General features: G+C 44.4%; 1 protein-coding gene across 2 annotated transcripts in view; it reads right to left on the bottom strand.

The window, feature by feature from the left end:
* Positions 1 to 12,700: 12,700 nt before the first annotated feature.
* AOAH (acyloxyacyl hydrolase) overlaps positions 12,701 to 23,744 on the bottom strand; it is a 221,324-nt gene continuing 210,280 nt past the window's right edge. For both annotated transcript variants that reach the window (XM_029589499.1, XM_029589500.1), the window contains 2 exons: positions 23,166 to 23,242; positions 12,701 to 13,153 (listed from right to left, as the gene is read on the bottom strand). In XM_029589499.1, coding sequence (XP_029445359.1) covers positions 12,989 to 13,153; positions 23,166 to 23,242 — 242 coding nt within the window. In that variant the 3' untranslated portion in view covers positions 12,701 to 12,988. The remainder of the gene's footprint in view (positions 13,154 to 23,165; positions 23,243 to 23,744) is intronic.

Raw genomic sequence — 23,744 nt, forward strand, 5'->3', positions numbered from 1 at the left:
GAGAGGCAGATGGGGATAACAGAGCCAGAAGTGGTGATGGGTCAGAGGGGTAGAATGGAAGTCAGAGGTGTGTGAGGGTGGAGGGGTAAGAGGGCCGGGGAAGGATTTGAGAATCTCACATACAAGAAGGGATGATATTGTTGGAGAGAGTGTCTTGAAAAGGGGTGAATTTTGGGGGCAAAGTGGTGGGTGTGTAAGAGCCAGAAGGGGTAATGTTGAAGGGTCAGAGAGGGCACTGGAGAGGAGGTGTCAGAGGGAGAGAGAAAGAGGGGATGGTGGCAGGGGAGTTACTTATGGTAGACAGAGGATGAGTGGGGTTGGGGGGAGGACAGAGTACCACAAGAAGTTGGGAGGAAGGTGTTAATTTTGAAACCACTGAGCCTGTCATTCTTGTGAGGTTTGGGGAATGTTATGCTGGGGCTGACTGAGGGAGAGTAATGGGGACACGAAAGAGAGAGAGAGTGATGTTGGGCAAAGCATAAGGGGAAAGAAAGAAAAGATGCTGGTCAGAGACAAATGGGGCAAAGTGGGAGGATTGAGAGAGAGAGAGAGAGAGAGAGTGGTGGGAACAGGATGAGAGGATTGAAAGGCTTGGAGACAGGGTGGAAGGATTGTGAGAGACGTGGGGGTTTAAGAAAGAGGATAGTAGGATTGGCAAAGACTGGTGGGAACAGGGTAGGGGGACTGAGAGAGGGGGGGAGCCTCCTCCCCCACAGCCCTTCATCTTTTGAAAATGTGAGGCTCTGGTTCTGTGCATCCTAATTTCTTGACTCTTGGTGGATGAAAGTTTGGCCACCCTTGGATTAGACAATATATAGTGCCATGCCACCATCACTTCTAAGGATTCCATAAAGTCAAGTAGGAAACAGATTCTACAACAAACTAACTGCACTCTGGAATCTCTATAGGTAAAAATTCAATGCATGGCAGAGAAGAGTATAGCAGTAAAGGTTTTATTATAGTCCACCTGACCAGGATAATGAAACCAATTGTGAAATGCTAATAGATTAGATAAGCTACTATCTTTGCAAATGATCGAATATTTCAATAACCCCAATATCAGGGCATGTCAAGGAGGCTAAGTTTCTAGACAACATAAATGACTACTTCATGAAACTGCTGGCACAAGAACAAATGAAAGGTAGATTACATTAGATTTAGTTCTCATTGGAATGCAGGATCTGGTGCAAGCTGTAACTTAGTCCTGGGGGAATTCTGCGCTACTGCGGAGCACAGAATTTGCGCAGAATTCCCCACTTGCACAGAATTGCCAAATTCTGCGCAGAAAATAGCAGAGGAGACCTTGGCATGCTGCGAACGGAGCATTCCCGCATGTGCCGCGGGACGCGCTCTGTTCGCGGAAAAGATGAGGGACCAGCGCACCATTCATGGCGAATAGGGAAGGCCCCCATGTGCTGGGAATGGAGTGTGCTCCGCTCGCGGCGAAAATGGAAGGCCCCCATGTGCCGCGAACAGAGCATGTCCCGTGTGTGAGGGGCAGTACTGAGAGTGGGGTCAGTCTGGGACTGGCAATAGAGTGGAAGGGATTGAGCCTAGAGGTGGAGGGGAGAGATACTGGCAGGTGGAGGAGTTGGGGCCTGAGAGGGCAAAGTGGCCAGGGGAGTAGGGAGAGAGAGTGGAAGGGACTCTCTTACAGTGAATTTCTAGGGAAATTCTGCTCAAAATATTTAAAATTCTGCATCTTTAAGTAATAACTTTTTTCTGTATTAATTTAAAATGTAATTACTTAAAGACTTTTAAAGTAGTAGTTAACAATTTTTTTCATTTAAATATTAAGGGAATTATCAGATTTTAATGTGCTCACATATGTACAGTCGTTTGGCTCTTGCCCGCAATGGGCTGCAACCAACTTCGTGTTAAATGGCACTTGATTTTACCTCATTTACTATTTCCCAATATTTTTATCTGCTTATTTTTTTTTTTAAATATTTGAAAGTGCGTATGTTTCAACTTATCTTAATTTCTTCGGGATTTCACCGACACCCCGGTATTCTTCTTGCCATGACTCAACATACACATCAGTGTTCCACACTTCAGACAAAAAACTTAATTTTCATTCTTTTTTCTTTCTTTCTTTCAATACTGCTGACGTTAAAAAAAACTCTCTGACCTCCCAACTTGCAATGTTTCGGCGGCTAATATCACCTGCTTCAGGGGATTCAACGTATCCAAAGGAACACATTAACCTTCTTCACACTAAATTTCATTTAAGATCCTGCTTTTAAAATTTTTAGTCAGGCAACATAAACTATGGGACTTACTTATTTTCTCGGCCGCTCTCGGCTCAACCCTACACACAAACAAATGGCGCTCCTCGCTCAAACTTCCTCTGACGGAAGTGCCTCTATTTAAACAACCCGCTTTCTCTAACTCTGCACCAATCAGGTTCTCCATTACATGTACACCGACCAATCAACTTCCTTGTTGAGGCCTTCAGGGTATACCGTTTGTAGTTTAAAGATCCATCTTTGTTCTTTTTGTAGCAACCTAAGGGTCAGGTTGCCTCCTCGCTCATCTTTAAGGACATCTAGCACTGTACATTTCAGATTTTCAAACACATGGCCCTTCTCAATGCAATGTTGTACCAGCGGAGCTTCCATTTTCATACATTTCAGAGCACTTTTGTGTTCAATTAAACCCTGGGTACCTGAAATCCTAGAATTAAAACGACTTCTTTGCAAGGCTGTGTCCTCTCATCCTTCTTTCTTTGATGCACCTGGTTAGGGTTGACTCGTCACCAGTTGTGTAGTGCCATTTGGGCACCAAACTACACTGCCCAGAGAAGTCAGCATCTATTCTACTTAAAGAAGTACAACTGCATGCTATATTGGGTTCCCAGTTTCATCTGGTGACCCAAACTGAAACTCTACAAAGCTCAGAGGACTTTCTCCTTTCCTAAGAAAATCCTGAGGAGGAGCTATCATTCACTAACTAGGAAACTCACTTTTTTAGTCCTTAATTGCTTTACCCTCCCTGTCGGTGTGGCAAAGGGGAGAGGACCTACAGATCCCTGGCTTTGAATCTGAAGCTGCTCTGCTGCACACAGCTCCTGTTCTATCTCTGTGCTCCCTGCTTATGACTGACTTCTAGAAATACTAGGGGGCTGATGCAATAAAACACACATTGAAAACAGATGCTCATATTACGTGTGCGTTTTCCTAATGCACATGCAGCCACATCCCCCTGGGCCACTAATGCAGTATTTAAATGTGGGGGCTGCCTAAAAGCAGATGCACTAGGCAAGATTTGTGTGTCCCTAGCCCTAAACTGCATTGGGCTCCCACAATTGCAACTGGCACTCAATACAAGCGGCTGTTTTTATCCTGCTGCTTCTGGCCGAGTTTGTTGATGTTGCTGACAATGCCCATAGATATGCGCCCCTTGCTATGCACATCTAAATTGGGCGTCTGGAAGAATTTTTTTTTTTTTTAAATCAAGTTAATATACATTTAATTTTTTCAACACTGCAGCCAGTACATTTAAGTGTCATATCGATACTAAGTAGCAGGAACCACAGAGGACCATATTTTTAAATTTCTCATGAGCCCTTGACTTGCAGACTGACTTAATAACACCTCCAAGGCTGGAATTAATTTTGCCATGTTAAAAAAGCATGCATTGGGCACCCAGTGAGATGTATAGAGAGATTATATAGATATATAATTTTTTGCATCAGGGAATATCTAATAGGGGTGATTAGCGACCCTTTTGTTGGCCCGGAATAAATTAAAAAACCAGGATTCAGTCCAGTGGGGACCGGCAAAAGCTGCAAGGCCCAAGGGAAGACTTGCCCTAACCAGGAGAACTAAACAGGTCCGCATCCAATGGTTGTTCCAAAGCAAAACATAATTTATTATAAGTTCCAAAAAACACTCAAAATTCCAATGGAAAACACACAAAGGTCGACATAGTCCAAGCAGAGAAAATAAAAACAACCCTGCAATGCTTACAACCTCTAAACAGCTCGAGCTCTTTAGAATTGGTTCTCTCCCTCTCGTTGTTCCATTAACCGAAGGGCTTTGGGCTGTAAGTCACAGATCGTCCGACATCTTCAGCTGTGGCCGTCCCCAGACAGGATATGGATCCCTTCTTTCTTGGTGTCTTGGTCCTTCTGGCTGGCTCTTAGTGCTAGCAGAAACCACTCCTCAGCTCCTCCAGTTCCCCTTTCTTGTCACCAGCTTCTGGCCCTCCTGCTTTTCGGGACGGAACATCACCCCTCTCAGCTTTTCAGCTCATAAATATCAGCTCTCCAAACTCTAGAATCCTTAGCCAGAAATCACTTTCTTTGTCTCTGCCATGCCCCTGGTATCTTGTAGAAGCACTGTTTATTTAAAGTTGGTTTCTTGTCCCCATATTTCCAGTAGTTTGTAGTGGATTACAGAGGAACATACATAATTAAAAACAATTATACATACATGTTAAAAATAGTGTACAAAGCATAGAATAAGCAAACAAAAGATACTAGCCTGTCAAAAACAAAAGAGCTCTCTGCTTTTAAATGCCTTCAAAAGCTAATTGAAATAAATAGGTCTTGAAGGCTTTTTGGCAGGTTCTGCTGCACGGTATTAAATGTAACTGCTCAGGAAGTGAATGCCATAGTGCTGGTGCAGCTACTGCGAGAGCCCTCTCCCTGGTACTGTCAAGCCGTGCCTCTTTAAAGGAAGGTACTTCTAAGAGATTCTTGTTCTCAGATCTCAAGGCTATATTGGGTCTGTAGATTCACAGTATAGAGCTGAACCATGGGATGAGTGAAGGCGACATAGTGGTAGATTATGGTCTAAAGTGTCGAAGGCTGCAGTGATATCCAGGAGTACTAAGATTTAGTTAGTATCCTGATCAAAACCACAAATGATTTATTTATTTAAACATTTTTATATACCGGCATTAGTTGTGGACATCATGCCGGTTTACATCAAAACTGGTAAAGTATGGAAGTTACATTTTAACAGGGAATTAGAAAACTGGGAGGAGGGTAAATAATTAAATAGGATAGACGAGAAATAACAGTAACATTAACATTATCATGGTTCCTCGGTGTGAGCGAGGAGAGAGGATAACAACATATGGTTCCTCAGTATGAGGAAGATGGAACAGACGCAATGTTGTCTATTTTTTAATTGGAGGAGATGTGAGTTTTTATTCTGGGTAGGCATGTTTGAACAACCATGTTTTCAATTTCTTTTTGAAGTTGTTCATACATGGTTCAAGGCATAGGTCAGGCGGCAGTGTTTTCCAGTGAGTGGGACCTGCTATGGAAAGAGCGCGGTCATGTGTAGAGGTGAGATGGGGAGCTTTAAGGGAGGGCACAACTAGGGTGCCTTTATTGGTCATTCTAGTCGGACGATTGGACTGTGTGGTTGTGAAGGGTAGGTCTAGCCAGTTGGAGTTGTGGGTGTAAATTGCTTTATGCATTATGGTGAGTGTTTTGTAGATAATACGAGAGGCTATGGGGAGCCAGTGTAGGTCTCTGAGTATAGGGGTGATGTGGTCGTATTTACGAGAGTTTGCAATGAGTCTCGCTGTGGCATGTTGTAACATTTGTAGAGGTTTGATGGAAGAGTAAGGGAGTCCTAGAAGAAGAGCATTACAGTAGTCTAGTTTGGCCTGTATGACTGTACGAAAGTCTTGGGTGTGAAGAAGGGGTCTGAGTTTTTTAAGTACGTTGAGTTTGAAAAAACAGGCTTTGAGAATGGAGTTTATGTAGTTCTTCATGCTTAGTTGGTGGTCAAGGAGAACTCCAAGGTCTCTCACAGCTGGTTGTGTTGAGAGGAGGTGGAGTTTGGAGGTACCAGATGGCGGAGGTGCAGGGGCAGCGTGAGGTGAGATGAGTAGAAGTTCCGTTTTGTTCATGTTGAGGGCGAGGTGTAGGTTGGTGAGCAGGGAGTTGATGGCTGTAAGGCATTTCTCCCAATGTTCTAGTGCATCAGAGATGGAGTTCTGGATGGGGATGATGATCTGAACGTCATCAGCGTAGAGGTAAAACTTGAGATGGAGATCAGAGAGGAGTTGGCAGAGGGGGGTGATGTAAATATTGAAAAGGATGGATGAGAGAGATGAGCCTTGGGGGACTCCCTGTTGGAGGGGTTGTGGTATGGATGTGGAGTTCCCGATTTTGACTGAGAACTTTCTGTTTGAGAGGAAGGATTTAAACCAGGAGAGGGCTAGGTCTGAGATGCCAATGAGTTCCAGGCGAGTTATTAGATGGTGGTGGCTGATAGTGTCGAAGGCTGATGAAATGTCGAGGGCAAGGAGGTAGCTATGGCCTTGACCCATGCCTCTGAGGAGGTGGTTGGAAAGGGAGAGCAGAAGGGATTCAGTGTTGAAGTGTTTCCTAAAACCAAATTGTGCTGGGTGGAGGATCTGGTGGTCTTCTAGATAGTTCATGAGTTGGAAGTTAACCACTCTTTCCAAAAGCTTGGCAATGAAGGGGAGGTTGGATATGGCGTCTATTGTGGAAATGAAGGTTTCAGTACTCAAGTTTTTGAGGAAACCAAATTGAAATTGATCTATCAAACAATGAGTGTCTAGATATTCTGTAAATAGTTTCAAAACAGTGGATTCTATAAGTTTTGCAACAAATGGGAGGGATGAAATTGGTTGGTAATTAGTTACCATTGTAGGATCAGTGAGTTTTTTTTTTTTCAGTATGGAACAAATTCATGCCTGTTTTAAACTGGAGAGTAAAGATTCACTTGAGAGAGAGGTTAGTTATACATGACAATAGGACTGAAATATCTTCTCCCAACAGGTTTTAGTAGTATAGCTGGCATGCCTTGAAAGGGCATGGAGAGTACTAGTTATTGTACAAAAAAAAAAATCCCCTATCCTTAGGGGGAAAGTATCTCCCACCACCTTAAGAAGTTTACCCTTACTTCATTAAACTTCTTATGACCTTCCTCTGATGGAAGAATCTACACCTTGCCAAGTCTCCTTCCTACCGAACCCAAGGCAGGGTCACATCCTTTTGGCAAAATGTACTCTTGACACTCACCAAAAGGGAAGCTCTTACAAATGGATCACACCACCTTCGTATGACACCAAATATGTCCTTTGTAAATGACCACCCCCTCCCCTCCAAGAGACTGAGGTTTGAGAAAGCTACAGGAGAGAAGAGAAGAGAACAATACAACTATGTAACCTGAGACACAAGCTCAGGAGACTGAAAAGGTTGCCAGAAGTCCTGGGGTGAGGATATTTAACTGACCATTGAATGGATTAGGCAGACATTCAGGTAGGGGATTTGCATGTCATAGTCCCCTGGACCTCTAGGTAATTTTGTAGGAAATATCACTAACAAAATGTTCAGTGGATTTAAACTTCTAAATTACAGAACTATGACTGGGGAAGGGACCTGTGAGAGAAATGTGCTGCAAGACAGTACTGGGAGGCAGACAGATTTTCACCCCGACTAGCATGGGTATTCGGACACGTTGGGTGTGAAGTTCCGAGACCGAGCTTGAAATCTTGAGATCCTACCTGATGACCCATACAGGGTCAGACAATAGATAAGGCAGAAACCAGTCCAAGAAAAGGTGACTTTTCTAAGCCGGGTAACAGTACATGACTGGCCAGGAACTAAAATCACTGACTATAGAGGGCCATGAGATTAGAATGCACCTTTTAGCCACATATTTTACAGGTGCTATTACTACCCCTAATTTAAATAAAGAATTGCTTGCCTCGGCACACTGGCTCTCCTGTGGAGTTTTTTGCCTAAAAGTGGGGAAAAACCTTCCTGCCAGGAAGGAGAATGGAAGGGTCAGTGGCGGTGGAGTTGGGTCCCAGCGGCAGTCTGGTAAGGTGAAGCTGGGTCCCCCAAGAGCAAAGGGACCCCAGCAGCAGTGGCCAACACTGCTCACCAGCCCAGTTGCATCAGTTCACTTGGGTGGCTGGGGGGAAAAGGGGGAGGATAATAATAACAACAATGCTTGAAGAGGTGGGAACGCATGAGGTCCCCTCTATTCTATAGGGTGGGGACCAACAACCCCAAATTGCCTATTAAATATTCTTGCTACCTTGTAGAAATGTATATAGTTGTGTAGTCTACTAATCACGAGTATATAAGTGTGCTGCTTGACATCCTATTAGCGATGTAGAAATGTATATGCTTGTAAAGTCTAATAAACCTGTATATATTTGTACATACTGCCAGCCTTGCTCACAGTCCCATTTGTTTTTCCTGGGGTGAAGGGAGGGAAATCCCACAAACACTTTCTTCCCCAGATGGAGGCACCAGGTGCCAAAAACATGAGGACCGACCGGTCCTGGATCCAGAAATGTCCCATTAGGTAAGCGATCAAAGGAGGCGTTACATAAAGAGAACACATTTATTTTTTAAAGGAGAATCTAAGGGGATCTCTACATATGCACATGTACTGCAGATTGTAGTAAGAATGTGCTTTCATTTCAAAGAAAATGGGAAATGTCAGACATTTTATCTTTTTCCCTATTTTTTTTTTGTAGTGCATAAGATTATTTCCTATCAGAGCAAAATATCTTTGTGTCGCTTTTATGAAGATGTTTCATAGTCCTGTGACCCTTGCCTAGGGTTCACTAGAAAGGAGTTATTGTTCTAAGGTAGAGATTGATGGGGGGTGCGGGATGGGTTTTATGATACAAAAGGTGCTTCCCACAATGCACCAGGGGAGAGAGAGAAGAGTTAAAAAGAGAGGAGGCTTTTGAGAGAAGTTTTGGAAGTCTGCATTCAGGTCAAGGAGCTAAGGGCTAAAGTGTGGAAGGTATGGGCTTGCTGAAGGAGCAAAAGGGAGCGCCGTTCAGTACAGACTGGAGAGCCAGGTGAAGGGATAAGGACCCTCATGACAAAGGTGCACCATCCTATCCCGGGAAAGCCTCACCATGAGTGTGATAAAGGAGACATTTTTCCTGCTTTTCATTGTAGCTGAAAGGAAGGAAAAGCCTCAGTGAGGATTTGAGAGAAAAAAGTCTTTGGTTTGGACTGCATTCAAGTGACCTGAGAAGTAACTACCTGAAAATCTGAGATTCTGTCCAAGAAGCTGTTCTTCATGTGTTTCTGGTACTTTTGGACTCTGTCTGGTTTTCCTGCCTTTTCTGGAATGTTTTGAACTTTCAACAAGTTTATTATTTTCTTGTTTGGAACACAACTTGTGTGTGTGTCTCTGTGTGTGAAGTTTCCCCTTGAGCCCCATAGCAGAAGTTAAGTCCCCAGTGGAAGGAGCCATGGTTCCAAGGATGCATGAAGGCTTTTACCATCTCTGCAGCTGCCAAAGGTGACCCCCAATGAAAGGGGGCAGGGGAGATATATTCCATTTTTTTTTCTAGCTATGTTGGCCAGTAGAATAGTATAGGGGGTATAGATTAGCCACAGATGGCTAATGTGTTTCCCTTGTAACTGTAGTAGTTGCAGATAATTAGGAAGATTGCTACCTGCTGGGAAAAGCCAATTAGACTTACAAGCTTGTTCTAGAGAAATCAGGAAGGGAAGGTATAATCCATTGTCGGGCTATTTCTGGTGTGATATCTGGGAATGTATAGCTTTTTCTTCTTCATCCTTCATACCAGGCCTGTCTATGATTTATAGATGAACTATTTATTGTCTTAACATTAAGGGCTCTTTGTGAGTGTTACACCTATTACTTTTCAAAAACAAGTATAACTAGAAAGAATATTGAGTATTTTAATCTTAAGTATCACATAAGCTTTACCAAATACAGTACTCTACTTCTTTTCAGTCCAGTTCTTCATTGAGCCTGGGTCCTGCTTAGCTCCTGCAGTGTTCATGCCTTCGGCCATTCCCATCTGCTTCTCTTGCGGTGTTCCTTCCACATTGGACTCCTTTACTGTTAGAAAGTGCAGATCTAGTTCTATTTGTCTATCCTTCAATGATTCCTAACTTAAAGTATACCTTTTGATATCAGCCTCTCAGATTTTGTAAGTAAGGCATCTCCTAATATTTTTGCAGCAGCCTAATGAATCCTGTTGCAGAAATTCCTTGCTAAATGCATGAGCAGCCATCACAAAAGCTTGTTTTCAGTTTCTGCTACCTGCGAAACCTGAATCTCTGTCTCTTCTTTATGGAATTTAGCTTCCTTTCTTCATAGCCCCCCTGCAGTTTTCAGATCATTCCCTTACACGTCATGATCCTTCATTTTTCAGCTCCACAACTCATGTCCAACACTGACATTTCAAAAAGGACCAATAGGGATACATGACAGGTATCATGTAGTACACATGCACTGCAATAAGACACTTAACATGCTTACAGTAAGTATTATAGGCTGGGTAGTTGTGGCTGTGTATGAAAAGCTAAAGTTCCTGCAGTGATTGAGTGTGCAAATGCACCATAGCACATATATATATATATATACCACAAACCTTCGAGAGCAGTCTCTCCTCATTTTGTGTTATATTATTTTTATTATGAATTATTATTATTATTATTTTTTTTTTTTAGAAACAAATATTCTTAAATGTTTTTAACTGCTTGCAAAGATGAATATACTGGGGGGGGGGACGGGACAATTTTCAAATGTCTGCATTGGGACAAAGACCACATCGACATTTTCCTTGCAAGTTCTGCATCAATTTTTGAAGCAAAAGTACATGCCTACTTTTGTTTTGAAACTTGCTGGAAAAGTATGCATGCAGATTTGAAAATGCAAACTAGGAGTGTACTTTTCCTGCCCTAAATGAAACACACTCCGAGGAATGCCTCCCCTTAGTGTGGCTGAAAGTCCATGCACTGTAGAAGAACATGCGGACTTGGAGCTGCTATGAGAGAGGGCACGCCTCAGACAGCGGCTTAACAAAGGTCAAATGCTTTTTACCCTCTTCCATCACTTTGAAAATTGTTCTCCCTGTAAGACATGTAGCGTTGCATTCATATTTATTTCTGGAAAACAAAAAGGCCTCTCCAAATCATTAGGTATCCTCGAGAGCATAAACAGGCCTGGTTTTTAGGCTATCTACAATGAATATACATAGGAGAAATTTGTATGCACTGCCTCCATTGGTATGCAAATCTATCTCATACATATTCATTGTGGATAGTTGAAACCTGGCCAGTTTGTGGCTCTTGAGGACTAGAGTTGGCCACCCCTGCCATAGGACTTTGTGAGGGTGCCAAGGGGATTAGGTGAAGATATATACCTGTTGGTGGCAGTGAAGAGGCAGAAGACTATACTTATCAAGACTAAGTAACTGGGTGCACAAATCTTCAAATGTGGCTGATATGGGATCCACTTGCAGGAGTGTGGGCCAATGCACAACAAAAGCCTGGAACAATCCTGACACTTGTGTGTTCACATCTTGCTCTCCTATTGATTTTCATGTTGACTGTCTGTTCCTCATTTTATTGAGTAATACAATTATTGTTCCTTCTCCCCTTAATTGACTATGGATGAGGTACCAATGCTGGAACCCAGGCATTTCAGCTGTTTCTCCAATGTTAACACTCCACGTTTTCTGCAGTATTGAATCCAGTTTAGATGAAGGCTGCCCTATAAATCCAAATGCTTACTATTATTGAATCATAGAAACATAGAAATGACGGCAGAAGAAGACCAAATGGCCCATCCAGTCTGCCCAGCAAGCTTCACACATTTTTTCTCTCATACTTATCTGTTTCTTTTAGCTCTTGGTTCTATTTCCCTTCCTCCCCCACCATTAATGTAGAGAGCAGTGATGGAGCTGCATCCAAGTGAAATATCTAGCTTGATTAGTTAGGGGTAGTAACCGCCGCAATAAGCAAGCTACACCCATGCTTATTTGTTTTAACCCAGACTATGTTATACAGCCCTTATTGGTTGTTTTTCTTTTCCCCTGCCGTTGAAGCAGAGAGCTATGCTGGATATGTGTGAAGTATCAGTCTTCTCCCCTGCCGTTGAAGCAGAGAGCTATGCTGGATATGTGTGAAGTATCAGTCTTCTCCCCTGCCGTTGAAGCAGAGAGCTATGCTGGATATGCATCGAAAGTGAAGTATCAGGCACATTTGGTTTGGGGTAGTAACCGCCGTAACAAGCCAGCTACTCCCCGCTTTGTGAGTGTGAATCCTTTTTTCTTCTCTCCTGCCGTTGAAGCTATGCTGGATATGCGTGAAGTATCAGTTTTTCTTTTCCCCTGCCGTTGAAGCAGAGAGCTATGCTGGATATGCGTGAAGTATTAGTTTTTCTTCTCCCCTGCCGTTGGAGCAGAGAGCTATGCTGGATGTGCATCGAAAGTGAAGTATCAGGCACATTTGGTTTGGGGTAGTAACCGCCGTAACAAGCCAGCTACTCCCGGCTTTGTGAGTGCAAATCCTTTTTTCCACATTTCCTCTTGCTGTTGAAGCTTAGAGTGATGTTGGAGTCACAGTAACCATGTGTATGTTTATTGAATAAGGGTATTGTGTCCAGGTAGTAGCCATCATTCTGGCGAGTCACCCACTCTTCATTGGCGGCCTCTTGACTTTATGGATCCACAGTGTTTATCCCACGCCCCTTTGAAGTCCTTCACAGTTCTGGTCTTCACCACTTCAATCAAACTTGATAAGCTTTGGAAAGCTTGTCTTTCTAACATTAGAAATTGTATTTCTGTATACTACAATGAATGGCAAAACCATACACCACTGGCAACAGTACATTTTTTGACAATTAACATAAGGAAGTAACAGTTTACAAATATGGTGATGACATCTACATCAAGTCTGATTTGTAAACTCTGGTAATACTTTAAAGTTTTTATTGCAATCAATGTGCTGTCTCATTTAATGCCCCATAATCTGACAATTGGGATGTAAATACATGGATGAATTAAATATTTGTAAACATTAAACAAGGCCTTCAAAAACTGACATCCCAAGTTACCAGTATCTTAAAACACAACTTACAAAAAGTGCTACAATGCTGCTTGCTCCTATTGGCTTCTTTTCAGTTAAAGATGACACGGGTAATAGTCTTCTTCTAACTTCACTGTGTGTGTGCGGCTTCCTGGGTGGTCCAACACTGCTGAGTTAAACGGAGCTAGGCACACTCTCTAACTTCAGCAGGCAGTGTCCCCCTTGATCTCCAAATATGTTTACAATGTCTTTGTTGAATGGATTCTGCTTTCCAAACACGTGAGGCCAATTCTGCAATACTTCTTCCCAGACAATTTTCGCACCAATTGCTAACGCAGGCTGCAGATAAAGTATGAATAGCAGACAAATTTAATCAATTAAATACATTTAATTTTAATTTTTTTTTTTTTTTACAAAATACGCCTTTCTTATGTCAGTTATTTGCATGTTGATCTTTCAGTAAATAGTTTAAACATTAAAATCTTGTGTCTCAATAACATTATAGTAAGCAGGAGCACATCTGTCTCTTCAGACAGAAATTTAGCATATGCATATTCAAAAAAAATTTGTCAGGCAGTTTTTAAAATATCTTTCATATACTTGACAGATACACTTGAATAATGTATATTTTGTGGTGATAAAAGGAAAGTGCTAATCCGCTGACCTGACAAAATATTAGAAAAAGGGGCTATCTGACCCTCTGGTTACAAATCATAGAGAGAAAATGTATAACTATGTGCAAAGTAAAGGTTTTCTTTTGTTTTTGCTTGGTCCTTGAAGAAATAAACATTTCTTTCCTCTTAATGCCCTGTTCTCTGAAGGCCTAGGTCAATCAATGCAGGACTAGTACAGGACAGTGCACTGCGTAGGAACTCAGTGACAGTCACAAATAGGTCTGGTTTTTAGGATATCAAGTCCATAGTGGAGAGAGTGAATGAATTCTTTGGTCTTTACTGAGGAAGATATAAGGCAAATACCCATGCCAGAAATATTTAAAGGCGATGAGTCAGAGAAACAAATCTCAGTGAACCTGGAAGATGTATTAGGGCAAACTGACAAACTAAAGAGTAGCAAATCACCTGGACCAGATGGTATACATCAGAGTACTGAAAGAACTGAAAAATGAAATCTGCAAATTATTAAAATCAGCTATGGTACCTGAAGATTGGAAGATGGCCAATATAATGCCAGTTTTTAAAAAGGGTTCCAGGGGTCAGCTGGGAAACTACAGACTGGTGAGCCAGACATTACTGCTGGGAAAAATGGTTCAAAGTATTCTAAAGAACAAAATACTGAACATATACATAGACATAGTTTAATGGGACAAAGGCAACATGGATTTAGTCAAGGGAAGGCTTACCTCACCAATTTGCTAGATTTTTTTTTGAAGGTGTGAAGAAACATGGATAAAGGTGAGCCAGTTGATATAGCATATCTAGATTTTTAGAAAGCATTTGACAAAGTACCTCATGAGAAACTCTTGAAATTAAAAAGTAATGGAATAGGCAATGTTCTGTTGTGGATTGAGGACTGGTTAATAGATAGAAAAAAAAGAGTAGGGCTAAATGGTCAGTTTTCTCAATGGAGAAAGGTGATTAGTGGAGTGCTCCACAGATCTGTCTTAGGACTGCTACTTTTTACATTCATAGATGATCTAGAGACAAGAATGGATGAGTGAGGTGATCAAATTTGCTTATGATACAAAATTATTCAAAGATGTTAAATCAGAGGAGGATTGTGAGAAATTGCAAGAGGACCTTGCAAGAATGGGTATCCAAATTCCAGATGACATTTAATGTGGACATGCATGTAGTGAACAGCAACCCAAATTATAGCTACACAATGCAAGGTTCCACAGTATGTACACCCAGGAAAAGGCTGGCTGGCAGTATGTACACCCAGGAAAAGGATTGAGGTATCATCGTGGATTATAAATTGAAATCCTCTGCTCACTGTGTGGCAGCAGCTAAGAGGGCAAACAGAATGCTTGAAATTATTAGGAAAAGTATGGCGTATAAAACAAGACTATTATAATGTCTGTCTCACTCCATGGTGTGACTGCACCTTGAATATTGTATGCAGTTCTGGTCACTGCATCTCAAAAAAGCCATAGCAGAATTTGAAAAGGTACAGAGATGGGCAACCAGAATGATAAAAGGGATAGAATTATTCCCCTTTGAGGAAGGCTAAAGGGGTTAGGGCTTTCAGTTTGAGGAAGAGACAGCTGAGGGGAGATATGACAGAGGTTTATAAAATGAGTGAAATGGAATGGGTAAACATGAATTGGTTGTTTACTCTTTCATAAAAGTACAAAGACTAGGGAACATTCAATGAAGTTAATAGGTGATACATTTAAGACAAATAGCAAATATTATTTTATTTAATGCATAATTAAACTCTGGAATTTGCTGCCAGAGACTTTGGTGAAAGCTGTTCGTGTAATTGAGTTTAACAAATGTTTAGACAAGTTCCTGGAAGAAAAGTCCATAAACCATTATTAACTGTTTAGTTACCAACATTCCACAAGTGGAACATTTTTTCATATACTTAGGGATGTGAATCATTTTTCTGACAATTGAAAATATCGTACGATATTTTCAAACTCGTCAGAAATCAGGGGCTCCCTGAAACAGATAGGAAAACCCCACAAAATTGTTCATGGGGGTTCTCTTATCATTTTGGGGGAGGGTGGGACAAATGGCACACATAAACAACCCCTAAACCCACCCCAACCCTTTAAAACTTATCCTTTAGCTTCCCCCACCCCCCCGCCCCCCCCAAAAACTTTTTAAAAGTACCTGGTGGTCCAGTGGAGGTCCCCGGGAGCGATCTCCCGCTCTCTGGCCGTTGGCTGCCACTAATCAAAATGGAGCCGATGGCCCTTTGCCCTTACCATGTGACAGGGTATCCGTGCCACTGGCTGGCCCTGTCACATGGTAAGGGCAAAGGGCCATCGGCGCCATTTTGATTAGTGGCAGCCGATGGCTGGATAGCGGGAGATGGCTCCCGTGACCACCAGGTAATTTTAAAAAGTTTTGGGGGGGGGGGGGTCGGGAGGGTGGGGGAAGCTAAAGGATATGTTTTAAAGGGTCGGGTGGGTTTTTTGTTTATCGGCTCGGGCGCAGCCGATCACAAAAAAACCCCCCAATCGGACCGCATGAAAAAAGATTTCACTATAGTCCCCGAACCAGGAATCGGAACAGATTCCGGTTCCAATTCACAGTTTTAATTACTTGCAAATTTTTTTATACCATATTTATACCATATTTGGGTCTAGTTAGCTAAGATATGTAAAAAAGGGCATCAGGAAATAATTCCTTCAATGAGCAGGATCTAAAAGGTTAAGGGGGACTTGGGGAAATCCACTACTTATCTCTGGGATAAGAAGCATGGAATCTATTAACCTTTTGGGATCCTGCCAGGTACTTGACTTGGATTGGCCACCATTGGAAAAGGGATACTGGGCTTGATGGACCTTTGGTTTGACCCTGTATGGCAAATCTTATGTTCTTATGTTCATATAGGTGGTTAGAACTAATTAGCATATCTGTTACCTTGAAAACCAGAACTGTTTGTGGCCCTTGAATGCCTAGCATATTTTATGTGTATATTCTCACCTAATGTGTTAGTGGAAACAGTAGACTTTATAAAGTTGCATGCCATTTAATTAGCAGTAATAAATCAGAACATGTAATTAGTTTAATCTTATTTATTTATTTAAAACATTTTATATACCGGCATTCGTTGTGGACATCATGTCTGTTTACAGTTAACAAGTTAAGTTAGGAATTACATTATAACAGGGAGGTTCAAACTGGGAGATGGGGTAACGAAGGCAGCTAAGAAAGACAGAGTAAAAACCAACAAGGATCCTCGTGGTGAGGAGATGGGTTATAACAAAAACATAGTTCCTCAATATGAGAAAAAAGAGAGTAGACATATTGTGGTCTACATTGGCATGGGATAATGGCTTTCTATTCTGGGTAAGCTTGGGCGAATAACCATGTTTTCAATTTCTTTTTGAAGTTGTACATGCAGGGTTCTAGGCGTATGTCAGGCGGTAATGTGTTCCAGTGGGTGGGACCTGCAATCGAAAGAGCACGGTCGTGTGTGGAGGAGAGATGGGCTGTTTTCAAGGAGGGCACAAGTAGGGTGCCAGCTTTTACTGTTCTGGTGGGTCGACTGGACTTGGGAGTTGTAAAAGGAAGGTCTAACCAGTTGGAGTTGTGCGTGTGGATTGCTTTGTGGATTATGGTGAGTGTTTTGTAGATAATGCGTGATGTAATGGGGAGCCAGTGTAAGTCTCCTGAGGATGGGGGTGATGTGATCATATTTACGGGAGTTTGCAATGAGTCTCGCTGCAGCATGTTGTAGCATTTGTAGGGGTTTAATGGTGGAGTAGGGGAGTCCAATGAGTAAGGCGTTGCAGTAATCCAATTTGGAAGTGATGGTGGCTTGGATAACTGTGCGGAAATCATGGGTGTGTAGAAGAGGTCTCAGTTTTTTGAGCACATTAAGTTTGAAGAAGCAGGCTTTGAGTATAGAGTTTATGTAGTTCTTCATGCTTAATTGATGGTCAAGGATGACTCCAAGGTCCCTGACAAAGGGTTGTGTAGAGGGGAGGTTGGGTTTAGTAGTGTGAGGCAGAGAAGAGGAGGTGGATGAATGGGGGGGAGATGAGTAGCAGTTCCGTTTTGTTAGTATTGATGGCCAGATGGAGATTAATGAGGAGGGAGTTAATGGCAGTGAGGCATTTCTCCCAGTGTTCGAGGGCGTCAGCAAGAGAGTTCTGTATAGGAATGATGATTTGAACGTCATCAGCGTACAGGTAGAACTTGAGTTTAAGGTCGGAGAGGAGGTGGCATAGGGGAGTGATATAGATGTTGAAGAGGGTTGGAGAAAGTGAGGTGCCTTGGGGGACTCCCTGCTGGAGGGGATGTGGGGTGGATGTGGCGTTCCCGATTTTAACGGAGAACTTTCTGTTGGAGAGGAAGGATTTGAACCAGGCAAGAGCAAGACCTGAGATGCCAATGTTTTCCAGACGGGTTAGAAGATGATGATGACTAATGGTGTCGAAGGCTGAAGAGATGTCAAGGAGGTAGCTGTGGCCTTGACCCATGCCTCGTAGGAGATGGTCAGAAAGGGTGAGAAGTAGTGATTCAGTGTTAAAGTGTTTCCAGAAACCAAATTGAGATGGGTGGAGGATCAGATGGTCTTCGAGGTAAGCCATGAGTTGTGAATTGACCACTCTTTCCAAAAGTTTGGCAATGAAAGGGAGGTTGGAGATTGGGCGGAAGTTGGAGGGATCTTTGGGGTCAAGTGAGGGTTTCTTGAGGAGGGGTCTGACTACTGCATGCTTGAGTGTGTCTGGAACGGACCCATGCGCCATACAGCAGTTGATGATGTCTGCTATGGCTTTGACTATAGCATCAGGGACGGCTAGTAGTGCTTTGGAGGGTATAAGGTCTTCGGGATGGGAGGAGGGTTTGAGCTTTTTGAGGATAGATTGGATTTCTATGGTGGAGGTAAAGTCAAGAGAGGGCATTGAGGGTTGGGAGGGGGTGGGGGGGGGGGGCGGGCAGGCTGGGTAAGGGACTGTTCGAGGAAGGGGGGAAATCTTGTTAGGAGGGTTGCAATTTTGTCGTAGAAGTATTTAGCTAGTTCCTCGCATTTGGTGGAGGCATCATAATCCGGGGTGGTAGGAGAGATCGGGGTGGTGAGGCTTGAGACATAGGAAAAGAGTATTTTGGGGTTGAATCTAAGGTCATGAATCTTTTTGGCGTAATAGTCACGTTTGTGTTTTTGGGTGGAGGTTCTGTAGCTGTGGAGAGCTGATTTGAAAATGGCGGAGTTTCGAGGGGTCTGGTCTTTGCGCCATTGTCTCTCCGTTTGCCTTAGAGTCGTTTTTAGGCTTCTGAGTTCTGGAGTGTACCATGGGTTGGTAGGTTTTGAGGAGTTCTTTATAACTTTGTTGGAGACTGGGCAAAGTTTATTGGCGATGTCTCCTGTGAGGTTATTCCAGGATGCAAGTGCTGTATCCGGATCTGAGCAGTTTAGGTTGAGTAGTGAGGTAGATAATGCATTCGCCATGTCGACACTAGAGGGGAATTTTCTGAATGTTACGGTCTTACTGTTATTGTTGTTGCTGGGGGGGGGGGGGGTGTTGATGGTTAGCTGGCCCTCAATCAGAAAGTGGTCCGACCATGGTATAGAGGTGGTAGTGGAATGGCTGGTGGCTTGGATGGCGGAGTTGATAAACATTAAGTCTAGAGTGTGTCCAGCCTTGTGTGTGGGGGATGTAATGATTTGCCGGAATCCTGAAGCCTGTATGGATTGTAGTAGGGATTCACATGAGGTAGTTTGGGGGAGGGAATCCACATGGAGGTTAAAATCTCCGAGGATGACGGAGGGGATGTCAGGTTTTATCCAATCTACGATGAATTCGATTAGAGGGGAGGGGTCAGCTTCTAGGTAGGTGGGAGGGGCATATATCAAACAGATTTGCAGGGCAGTTGACCTGAAGAGGCCTATTTCTAACCTGGGGGGGGGGTGGCTATGGGGATGGGTTTGAGGTTTAGAGATTTCTTGGCCGCTAGCAGGAGGCCTCCCCCTCTTTTTTTGGGTCTGTGGATTGAGAAGAATTCATATGAGGAGGTGGGAAGTTGGTTGATGAAGACAGTATCGGAGTCTTTAAACCAAGTCTCCGTAACAGCGCATATGTCGGGTTTGCAGTCAATGAGGAGGTCATTAAGAATGGGTGTCTTTTTGGTTAGGGATTGAGCATTGAAGAGTATTATGGAAAGGGTGGTGAGGCCCAGGAATTGGGTCAGTGGAGAGATTAGGATGGGGATGAGGGATTTGCGAGGTACAGGGGGGTAGAGAATGTTGGGGGGAAGGCGTCTGTGGAAGGGGGTGTGAAGGCGTAGGATGGAGTATGATTCCATGTTGGTATGTGGAGCTGGTGCACTGGGGGGGGGGGGGTGTGAGGTTGGGGAGAGCTTTGGGGGAGAGCCTGGTAGAGAATAGGTAAAGGGGCAGAGGGAATGTTAATGGTAGTGAACAGATGGCGATGAGCAGTGGTAGGCAGTAATCAACAACATGGCATTAGATAGAGGTAGGCAGTAATCAACATGACAACAGACTGTGGTAGGCAGTAATCAACAATAGTAATGATTATAAGTGATAATTAACAACGGCAGTAAACAATTAGCAAAACCTGCTTGTTGTAGTAAACAGTGATAAGCAATTAGACGACAGTGGTTGCCGATTGTAGACAGTGAATATGGTATCCGAAATGCGGAGTAGAGACGCTATAAGGTGGGGGAGAGGGAAAGGGTAGGTGGCTATGGGACTCGGCAGTGTTAGGGAAGACGGTAGTGTGGCTAAGTGATGATAATACTACCAGCCTGTGGAGAGTATAACAAAGTCTTGAAGAAGGTTCGGCCCGTTCTTCCGAAGTGTCTGGGTGGGCTGGATGGTGTGGGCCAAGGTTGTGTTGTGTCCTGTACATTTTGTATGGTGGTCCACAACCACAGGCACAGGTTCGCACGAAGGGGCGCACAAAGGGGCGGGCCCCTTTGTCGCGCTCCTTCGTGCGCGCGACGCCGGTAGGAGAACGCTGATTAAATGGCCAGGAGGCGGCGGCTGCTGATGAGGACACCCCGGCGCCTGGAACTTGATTGGCTGGCTGGGGCACCGCTGTGGACACAGGTAAGATGGGCCTGGAGCGAAGGAGGGCCTGGACGCTGAGCCTCGCGGTCGGCGGGGAGCCCGTTGGGGGGAAGGGTAAAATCAAAGGCCTTACCCCGACGGGCTTTCAGCGCCGATCGCACAGGCCCGAGCAGCCGCTTCCCCCGAGGTCCGTCGATGAAGAGAGGGCCGCCGGAGGAGAACGCCGATTAAATGGCCAGGAGGCGGCGGCTGCTGATGAGGTCACCCCGGCGCCTGGAACTTGATTGGCTGGCTGGGGCACCGCTGTGGACGCAGGTAAGTTGGGCCTGGAGCGAAGGAGGGCCTGGACGCTGAGCCTCGCGGTCGGCGGGGAGCCCGTTGGGGGGAAGGGTAAAATCAAAGGCCTTACCCCGACGGGCTTTCAGCGCCGATCGCGCAGGCCCGAGCAGCCGCTTCCCCCGAGGTCCGTCTATGAAGAGAGGGCCGCCGGAGGAGAACGCCGATTAAATGGCCAGGAGGCGGCGGCTGCTGATGAGGTCACCCCGGCGCCTGGAACTTGATTGGCTGGCTGGGGCACCGCTGTGGACGCAGGTAAGTTGGGCCTGGAGCGAAGGAGTGCCTGGACACTGAGCCTCGCGGTCGGCGGGGAGCCCGTTGGGGGGAAGGGTAAAATCAAAGGCCTTACCCCGACGGGCTTTCAGCGCCGATCGCGCAGGCCCGAGCAGCTGCTTCCCCCGAGGTCCGTCGATGTTCTTTCTTATTGTACATCATTACTAATAAAACTATCCACATTCCATTTTAAATAGAAAGATATAAAGAGAAGCACCAGAAGCTAAACCTGCAGCCAGTATTAGATTTATTTTTTTTTGCAGGGGCTAGGCTGTGGACCCCACATCCTATTGAAATACTGAGTTGTGGAAGCCATGGTGCTTATCAATAGAGATGTGAATCGTGTGCCAGATCATCTTAACGATCAGATTTGGCTGGGGGAGGGGGGGAATCTGATCGTTAAGATATGTGAATTGGAATTGTTTCCGATTCCAATTCACATCGCTAGGGAGGCCCGCGCCGCTAAAAAAACCCCCACCACCCGACCCTTTAAATCGACCCCCAAAACCTTTTAAGATTACCTGGTGGTCCAGGGGGGCGTCGGGGGACCTCGGGGAGAGATCCAGGGGGCCTCGGGGAGAGATTTCGCGGCATCAGCTGTTGTAAAAAAAAAAAAAATGGCGCCGATGCCCCTTTGCCCTTACCATGTGACAGGGTATCCGTGCCATTGGCCGGCCCCTGTCACATGGTAAGAGCACTGGATCCATCCAGTGACAGGGGCCGGCCAATGGCATGGATACCCTGTCACATGGTAAGGGCAAAGGGGCATCGGCGCCATTTTTTTTTTTTTTTTAGAACAGCTGATGCCGCGAAATCTCTCCCTGAGGCCCCCCCGGATCTCTCCCCGAGGCCCCCCTGGACCACCAGATAATTTTAAAAGGGTTTTGGGGGGTCGGGAGGGGGGGGGTCGATTTAAAGGGTCAGGCCTCCCTAGCGATGTGAATTGGATCGGGAGGGTCGGGAGGGTGGGGGGTCGATTTAAAGGGTCGGGTGGGTTTTTTTTTTTATCGGGCCATCGGCGCCATTTTAATTAGTGGCAGCCAAAATGGCGCCGATGGCCCGAGAGCGGGAGATCACGCCGGGACCCTGCCACTGGACCACCAGGTAACTTAACATTTTGGGGGGGGGTTTGGGAGGGTAAGGAATTGGTTTTAAACTGTCGGGGTGGGTTTAGGGGTTGTTTTGCTGTGCCGGTTTTCCCGCCCTCCCCCAAATAAATCCCGTACCCTATTTAACGATACAATACAAATGCCCCTGACGATAAATTGGGGGCATTTGTATTGTATCGTGCACTCTAACGATTTTGGACGATTTTAAAATTATCTGACGATAATTTTAATCGTTCAAAAACGATTCACATCCCTACTTATCAATGCATTACTGTCAGCAAGATGTTACTGCTGCCAGCAAGGTGTTACTGCTGCCAGGATTACAGTGCTTTCACAGGCAATGCAGGCTCCAGTTTTAGTCGGTGCATTATCAACTACAATGCTGCTTCCTATAAACTGTCATATATTTCAGCACTTTCCCACCTCTCTAGGTCAGAGATAGGTTACTGCTCAACATCCCTTTACCATGGAGAGGAAAAGAAAAGTTGAACTGCACTTCTGCTTAGTAGCTCAGATGGGCCCTGGAGGAGGGTAGCCCTTTCTTCTCTTCCCAAAGACATCTATACTTCCCTTGCCCCCTATCCACTGCAGGTGGTGCCTGGACCCCAGAGGCAGGTTCTCTCTATATCCACAGGCTATGGATAGATAAGGACAGGCATGTAATATATAGCTTCCACTCTTACAGGACCTGTTATGCTAGAGGAAAGATGGTATGTTTTGAATATATATATTATAATACATAGCAGTAAGCAGAAAATGTCAAGTACCTGAACACAAATGACGCAGGAGCAGAATTAAGAGAATAAGGCTTCAGCTGAGCACATTCTGTGAATAGTCTAATTCCTCCCCTCTCCCTTATGAAACCATCAAAACTGAAATCTCCCTCTGAGCTGCTCTCACAAGAAGATTGCCACACTGTTGCTGTCAGCCCATCCAGCCCTGCCTGAGCAGTGTTTTTTTACCTGACTAGGATGGAATCCATCCACTGGCTCAACCAGCTGCCACGGTTTCCCTCCCATTTTATGCCATTCGTCATTAACTGTAAAACAAAAATCACAGAGAGCAACATTATTTAAAAACCACTGGTGGTAGGATAACTTATTCATAATAGAAAACTGCGGTGTAGTAAGTGATGATGAAGAAAGGTAGATTCCTTTTCAGCAGTAGAGCATTTAACCCATTAATTTTATTGGAAATATTTATGTAGCTGGACTCTGTTCATAAGCACTTGCAGAACAAGTACTATTCTTCCAGCAAAGAAAAAAAATGAATGAACAGCTTCCAGTCTAAAATACCGAATTCTGAGTTGAGGGCAGTCATTGATTTGGTTGCAGCTTTAGCATAGTCTATGTATGGTAATGCATACCTTAAAGTGGAAGGTTAGGTTGCAAATGACTGAGGGATAAATGATGGAAGAGAAGTGTCCTGGGGTGTTGGAGGACTTGCAGGGTGGGGATGGGGGGGGGGGGGGGGGGTGTGTGAAAGACAGAAAGAGTAGCAGCCTGCAGGAAGGGGGGTGGAAATGCAGCTATTTAGCAAGG

Source organism: Rhinatrema bivittatum, chromosome 2, assembly GCF_901001135.1.
Source record: "Rhinatrema bivittatum chromosome 2, aRhiBiv1.1, whole genome shotgun sequence".
NCBI lineage: Eukaryota > Metazoa > Chordata > Amphibia > Gymnophiona > Rhinatrematidae > Rhinatrema > Rhinatrema bivittatum.